Source organism: Carcharhinus amblyrhynchos, chromosome 5, assembly GCF_965287045.1.
Source record: "Carcharhinus amblyrhynchos chromosome 5, sCarAmb.v2.hapA, whole genome shotgun sequence".
Classification (NCBI taxonomy): domain Eukaryota; kingdom Metazoa; phylum Chordata; class Chondrichthyes; order Carcharhiniformes; family Carcharhinidae; genus Carcharhinus; species Carcharhinus amblyrhynchos.
This window is the reverse complement of record NC_137328.1, coordinates 107,042,360-107,050,482: the sequence shown is the minus strand read 5'-3', so window position 1 is coordinate 107,050,482 and position 8,123 is coordinate 107,042,360. Positions and strand designations below refer to the sequence as shown.

Sequence of the window (8,123 nt, the reverse complement as noted above, 5' to 3'; positions counted from 1 at the left end):
CTCCATTATGCTATATACAATGAGTGTGTGACATTTTATTTATGAGTTGTACATAAGTGAATTTTTCATTTAAGACATATTAAATACCACATTCTAAAATGAATGAGTATACAGAACTTTTATTTTGATGCATTATTTGCTGATACATGAAATATAAATTTAAGTTAGCGACAGAAGTAACTTCCTGCAATGCACAGCAAGAAAAAGGTTTCACCTATATAAATAGTCTTCCACTATTTGTGTTAAAAATACAATAAAGAAACTACAAAGTTTGTTTTATTAATATAAACCACATAAGTAAAAATAATACATGTCCATAAACAACATGCAGATTTTCAGGATTTCTGCAAAGATAGCTGATAAAAATAGAAGTACATACCCCTATCAGAGTCTATCCAATTTTCCACTCAATGGAAATGGCTGGCAAATTGCAGAGCTTCGTTACAGACACATGTTCATTGCTGCCTGATTTTTCTTTATCTGTTGTGACTAGTCAATTCAATAATCCCAAAACATTTGCCCTAAAATGTCTAATAAACATTACTAATTTGCAATAAAGCAATTTTAGTTCTAGGCTTCTTGGCTGTGCTCTTATTATACAACTGTTTTACTACTTATCCAGTGCTTGCTGTAATTTTGTATTTATTATCTGCAGCTGTTTTTCAGCTCCGAAAATGCCACGTGCCTCTAACAACAATGCAGGAAAACTGGAGATATTATACTGTAGATAAGAGAGAAGAAAATTAATAGTACCAGAGTAAAAGTTATATAAACAGTTGCTGTCATTCTTAGTTTTTGTCTTTTAGAATAACCAAAAAATGAATTACCTGAGAAATTTGTCTTTTTATTGTAAATAAGAAATGTTAAGGGAACTGTAAAATACCAAGTTAATTTCTGTCAGAAGTTGTCTTTAAATGAAATGGGTTTGCAGATATAATTATCCCAAAACCACAATTAATTAATTTCTAATTGGGACAACAAATAGTGAGCAAACATGTTATAAGCAGTATATTCTGAAGAACAAGAACAGTAAAAACAAATCTATCTCAAAATGTAAAGCTAAGTCAGGGGACAGAGCAAGCTATTTGTTCAAATATATACTTTAAAATTTCTGAATAAGTTGCAGCATTCCATTTTAAAATGTACTAAACTGCTGAAACATCTTTTTCAAATCTAATTTCCCAATCGAAGAGTTTGAATGTACCTGCCAGTAAGAGTGGTCACTGGCCTATGCTGTCAAACCCCTCCAGATGAAGCTGTTCTTTGAAACTGCCTTCCTTCTTCCCCAGCATTTATCTACAAACCCTTCACCTTCCCTTTGTTTCAACCCTCACCTCTATTTCCTCCTCGTTAAGAGCCTGGCAGGATAATTAATCAGTTAAGCTTACTGCTCGATCTGAATATTCCATTTGGCATCTTTCCACATGCAGTGCTGTCAGAGGCTGACTAATAGATCTTCAGAGTGGGAGTTAAACTTGCAAGTTAAAGAACAAAACCAGTAACCATTCCTCAGCTGTACAGTATTTTGGAAGCAAAAAATTGAGAGGCTCTACAAATCCAAGTGATCTCAAACTTTACCTCCAATATTTTCAATTAACTGTTCATCTATTTCCACTATTCTCATTGACCTGAACTTATTTCCTAGCTCTCCTTCCACACATGCCAAATTTAAAATTCTCATCTTTATAACACTCCACTCTCTAACCCCATCCACACACTCTCTCATCCTGAAACTGGTCTTCTGAAATTGGCTGCCTTTTTCCTACATTACAACAGTGACCGCACTTAACTGTTTCACTAGCTATAAAGCACTTTGGGATGTGAGTAGTGAGTACTAGGAAGCAGAGAGTATCAATGGGTGCTATTCTGATTGGCGGTTGGCGACGAGTGGAGTGCCGCAGGGATCGGTGCTGGGGCCTCAGCTATTTAGCATTTATATAGATGATCTGGAGGAGGGGGCTGAGTGTATGGTGACAAAATTTGCTGATGACACCAAGATGAGTGGAAAAGCAAATTGTGTGGAGGGTGTGGAAAGTCTGCAGAGGGATCTGGATAGGCTAAGCCAGTGGGCAAGGACCTGGCAGATGGAGTACAATGTTAGCAAGTGTGAGGTTATCCACTTTGGCAGAATAGTAGGAGGGATTACTATTTAAAGGGCGAAAAGCTGCAGCATGCTACGATGCAGAGGGACCTGGGGGTCCTTGTGCATGAGTCGCAAAAACCCAGTCTGCAGGTGCAGCAGGTGATCAAGAAGGCGAATGGAATGCTGGCCTTTATAGCGACGGGGATAGAATATAAAAGTAGGGAGGCCTTGCTGCAACTGTATAGGGTACTGGTGTGGCCGCAGCTGGAGTACTGTGTGCAGTGATGGTTGCTGCACTTGCACAAGGATATATTGGCCTTGGAGGGAGTGCAGAGGAGGTTCACTAGGCTGATACCGGAGATGGGGGGGTTGGACTATGAAGAGAGACTAAATAGACTGGGTCTGTACTTGTTGCAGTTTAGAAGGATGAGGGGGGATCTTATAGAGACGTATAAGATAATGAAAGGGATGGATAGGGTAGAGGTAGAGAAATTTTTCCCGCTTAGAAAGGATAGCAGGACTAGAGGGCACAGCCTCAAGACAAGGGCGGGGGCAGTTTAGATCGGAGTTGAGGAGGAACTTCTTCACTCAAAGGGTGGTGAATCTCTGGAACTCTCTGCCCGTTGAAGTGGTGGAGGCTACCTTGCTAAATATATTTAAGTCACGGGTAGAAAGGTTTTTGATAGACAAGTGAATTAAGGGTTATGGGGGAAAAGCAGGAAAGTGGAACTGATCCACTTCAGATCAGCCATGATCTTATTGAATGGCGGGGCAGGCTCGAAGGGCTAGATGGCCTACTCCTGCTCCTATTTCTTATGTTCTTATAAAATGATATATAAATGCAACTCCTTTTTCTCTACCAACATTTAATCATTTAAAGCCTGCAATTAGCATATTTTTCAAGCTATTATTCTCTTTTTTCAGCATCAAAAATCTCAAAATCCATCTCTTTAATCAAGCTTTTGGTCACTTATGCTAACTACTATAATGGCCATCATCCTCCTTTCATGAAGCACACCTGGACTTTTTTTTCTACAATAAAAGCACTATAAAAGAAAGAGTCTCGGTCACTATCATAAACTGTTATAGTTGATTCTACCTGAGGGCTTGATTTATAGGGAACCTGAATCTGTCTGTAAATACCAAGTCACTAAACAACATTTTACAGATGACCAACACTGATGGATATATTAAACAGGAGTCTTACCGTTTGTTTATCACCAGGGTTTTTGCTTCTATGTTGAATATACTGTGTTTGCAGTTGTTTAAAACCAGAAACAAATTGCTTTGCAAGTAGCAAATCTGATTTCTTTTGACTCAGTTCAGAATATTCCTTCCGCAAATATTTGAGTTGTGCTTCCTGCCTGTAAATAATCATAAATTTACTTCCTGATTTGGATTAGAAATGAAAGTATTTCAACTGATCTGAAGTAACTTAATTATGATTTAAATTCTTAATAACATTTCACCGTACATTTAAGTAACATTATTGGAGCGGCATTAGGTTAGCACTACTGCCTCACAGTGCCAGAGACCTGGGTTTGATTCCCAGCTTGGGTCACAGTCTGTGTGGAGTTTGCACGTTCTCCCCGTGTCTGCGTGGTTTCCTCCCACACTCCAAAGATGTGCTAGTTAGGTTCATTGGCCATGCTAAATTGTCCCATAGTGTCAGGTAGATTACAGATTAAATACGTCGGGTTACGGGGACAGGGACTGGGTGAGATTGTTGTTGGTGCAAGCTTGATAGGTGGAATGGCCTCCTTCTGCACTGTAAGGATTCTATTACAATGGTACTGGAATTAAGTATCTAAAATCATCAAAATGGGCAGAAAGAAAAATTAGTATGCTTGAAATAAAGATAGATTGTACCATTTATCCAATAACAACACAAATGGGGTACTTATTTAAGAAAAAGCTGAATTAAATTGGCATTACTCATTTAATTCCTTTTGAGCTACAAGGAAGTGCTGTCTTGTCTTGTTGAAAGTTGTCATCACCTATAAACAATGAATATTCATGTCAATTCAATTTTTCACAATTTTATACAAACTTGGAAACATTTGATATTGATATCAAAATAAATATTTACCTTTGCATTTTTTCTTGCCAAATTCTTCAGATCTTGCATATGTTTGCTCTTTAAAAAGGAAAGAAAATTGTCAATCTGGGCAACAGTTTGCTATGAACTGATATTTTCAGATAGCAATTTGGAGAAATGTTTCCACATTTAGAATTGCTGTTGAAAGTCTTAGGCTATGTGAAATTGTAGACAAATATAACACTGGATATAAAGTAGGTTGCCAGCTCTAAATCACACCTTCCAAATCCACAGTTTATAAGTGATACTGCCTTAAAAATATTAGTGAACTTCTTCAGACAGCTAAACGTATACAAAGAATTGCTGGATGATTCAGTGTATATGGACTGCCAAAAGGCTTTTGATGAAATGCCACATAATAGGTTTCTATTATAATGCTGTGCTATTAATATACTTAATGTTTAAAGTAAGACTGGTTTAAGATTGTGTTTTGTTGCAAAGTCAGTCAGTTTGTCTGGGGAGAATACAGCTGATGCTGGGAAGCAGAATAATTCCTCATTTTAACCATGTAAGTGTTTATTTAGCAGAAGGCTTACTGAGCTTTTGCTTACCAAAGAAGACTCTTTGGGCTGTTTTCTTGATTAAAGTAATGGAAAGCTAAATTAGGTATACAAAGTCATTTAGTCATATGCTATTAGAAATGGGTGGAGCTAGGTTTGCAGCTGAGAAAAACAGCTTTGAGTTTGGTTGTTGGATTTGCTGACTATTTTAAAGTGGGGTTTAAGATATTTAAGATAAGTATTGCTGAATTGGAAGTGAATGGTAATAAATTAGAAGTTGAGTTATTTCTTTTCACGTTTAAAGATTATTCAATGATTTAAGTGTTAAACTGTTTAATTTTGTAAGAGTTATATTTAAACTGTGTTATGAATAAAGCTCGTTTTGTTAAAAAGATTCCTAATTTGTCAGTGGAATTACTCCTGGAGTAAAGCATCCTTTCCTCATATTTATGCCAAAATATAAAAATTGTTGGGGTCTAGTTTGGCTTCACAATATACCTTGGGGTTTCTGATCTGGCACCCTACCTTGCCAGCAAAGTTGAAGCCCATAGGTAAAAAAGACAACTGCAGCAATGATATGAAGTAGGCTAAGTGATGAATAGTTTTTTTGTTGAAAGGTGGAAGATATACAGTGTGGTTCCTTAGGGTTTGGTACTTGGACCCCTGTTTTTTGATATATATTAATGGCCTAGACTTGTGGAGCACATTTCATAACTTGGATGCATTATGTATAGACTTCAAGGGGACACGGACAGAGTGGTGAAATGGGCAGACACCCGGCAGATGCTTTTTAGTGCTGATTTTGATAGCAAAAATTAGAATAAAGTGGAGGTACAATTTGAAAGGGAGTGCTGTAACAGAGATCTGGAAGCATATATGCCTAAATCGTTAAGGTGGAAAGACAGGTTGAGAAAATGGTTAAAAGGCATACTGAGATGCTGAGTTTACAAATTGAGGCATAGAGAATGACAGCAAGGAAGTCTGTTAAACCTTAATAAAATGTGGATACATTGAAGTATTGTGCCCAATCCTGGAATTAGGAAGATTTGTGAAGACATTAGAGGGTGCAGAAAAGACTTAAGAATGGTTCCAGGAATGAGGGACAATCACATGAAGAAACTGAAGATGCAGGGATTGTTCTCATTAAGAGAAGGTTGAGAGAAGCCTGCACAGAGTAAACATTACTCCCGTTGGCAGAAAGGTCAAGAACCAGAGGACATCAGTTTAAGGTGAATGACAAAACAGCCAATGGTGACATGAGGGAAGCGTGGCAGAAGCAGATTCAAACTTGGCTTTCAAATAAGCAGCTAACAAGAAAGGATGAGATTGTAGGGTCTGGAGTTGTTCCTTAGAGAACTGGCACAGATACAATGGGCCAAAAGATGTTTTTTTTGTTATAACCGGCTGAGCCTGTCTATGCCAATGTTTAAACTTCACATGACCATCCTACCACTATTTACTCCAGGTTCACCCTATAAAACTATTTTGCAATTTTAAAAACCTCTACAAAGTCTCCTAATAGTCTTTTCCAGATTAAAGAGCCCTCACCTTGCTCAATCTTCTTTGATAGTTATATTGTTTCAATTTTGGCAAAATCTTTGCAAATATTTGCTGCGTTTTCTACCCCAGTAGAAAATATCCATTTTTGTTGTATCAGAACTGCACACAGTAGTAGTCTGAGTAAGGAAGCAAATACATTTCCTTGCTACTTTTGTATTTGATTTTTCTAAAAAAAAATCACAATACTTTGCTTTCAATATTTATACTTCTAATATTTATTGCTTTGTAAACTTGAACACATCAAATACCAAAGTACTGAGATTAGAAAATTCCAGCTTCAATTCCTAGACTCTGTTGTGCAGCTTATTTTTACCTGCTTCAGCAATTCCTGATGATTGTTATTTAAACAGAGCAAAATTACAGTATAGTACTGCATTCACCTCCAGCAAATTACGTACAGATACAGACAGAGTCTAAACAGAGCAGGAAACTGATCAATATGTGCTGCCTTGTATCCAAAACCACTCCAATCTGTTACAGAGCTTCAATGTGCAGCTGACATTTGTGTACACACTCACTCACACTGAGCTCCAGGTAATTGTTGACTCTTGCTGAAGAATATGAGAACATGGACCTGTCACTTAATATCCAGAAAACTAAGTTCCTGTTTCAATTTCCTGGAAAAGTATAATCACTGCTTTACAACCTTCTGTAGAATCCACAGGAACCCACCTTTTCAATCCATCAAGTCAAACACCTTCCTCACACTTTCCCCTACTAGGAATTGAAGGCTATGCTCAGAAGTAGAGAATCATTAAGGGTAAATGGCATACATATAAATGACTTTCTTTACACTGAACCTTACCGCATCTCTTTAAATATTTACTGAAATATTGGCAGAATAATTTAAAACAACCAGTGTGATCTGCTAAAAAGTGTGATACGTTCCCTCGCAGGCACAGAGCTGGCACGCTCTCAGTAATTTGCAGGTGAAGAGGTTACAGCCAGAAATAAGGAATTCATATCAGGGAACAGAAAAAAGTGGCTGAGGAACTAAATTTGTACTTCCTTTGTGAAGACAGAAGCAATATACCGGAAGCTCTGAGAAACACAAGTTTTAGTGAGGTCACTGAGACAATGGGACGGCGGCGCGGGCTCGTTGGGCCGAAGGGCCTGTTTCCCGCGCTGTGTTGTCCTTTGTTCTTTGTTTGTTCTTTGAAATCAGTATTAATAGAGAAATGGTTTTACAGAATCCCTACAGTGCAGAAGGAAGCCATTCGGCCCATCAAGACTGCACTGACAATCCCACCAGACCCTAACCCGATAACACCACGTATTTAGCCTGTTAGTCCTCCTGACAATAAGGAGAAATTTAGTACGGTCAATCAACATACACACCTTTGGAGTGTGGGAGGAAACTGCAGCACTCGGAGGAAACCCATGCAGACATGGGGAGGATGTGCAAAGTCCACAGAGACAGTGACCCAAGGCAGGAAATGAACCTGGGTTCCTGGTTGGGGAAATTAATGGGATTGAAGGCAGATAGAAATAGTAGATCCATTGGCGGTCATTTTCCAAACTTTTATGGTCTTTGGAATGGTTACTAAAGGTTGGAGAGTAGCTAATACAAGCCCACTATTCAATAAGGGAGGTAGAGAGAAAACAGGGAACTATAGACCATTCAGCCTAATGTCGGTAGCAGGGAAGTTGCTGCGGTCCATTATCAAGAATTTCATAACACAGCATTTGGAAAACTATGGTTTAATCAAACAAAGTCCGCACAGATTTACAAAAGGGAAATCATACTTGACAAAGCGACTGGAATTCTCTGGGGATGTAACTAGTAGAATTGAAATGAGTGGGTGTGGTTTATGTAAACTTTCAGAAGACTTTTGACAAGGTCTCACATAACAGATTACTATGTAAAGTCAAAGTGCATGGG

The 8,123-nt window shown here is 38.1% G+C and overlaps 1 protein-coding gene across 1 annotated transcript in view; it reads right to left on the bottom strand.

The window, feature by feature from the left end:
* Window positions 1-116: 116 nt before the first annotated feature.
* cenpu (centromere protein U) overlaps window positions 117-8,123 on the bottom strand; it is a 32,541-nt gene continuing 24,534 nt past the window's right edge. Inside the window, exons 10-13 of the mRNA XM_080189738.1 lie at window positions 4,173-4,220; window positions 4,019-4,080; window positions 3,291-3,447; window positions 117-721 (exon numbers count right to left, since the gene is read on the bottom strand). Of these exons, the coding sequence (XP_080045864.1) occupies window positions 611-721; window positions 3,291-3,447; window positions 4,019-4,080; window positions 4,173-4,220 (378 nt within the window). The 3' untranslated portion in view covers window positions 117-610. The remainder of the gene's footprint in view (window positions 722-3,290; window positions 3,448-4,018; window positions 4,081-4,172; window positions 4,221-8,123) is intronic.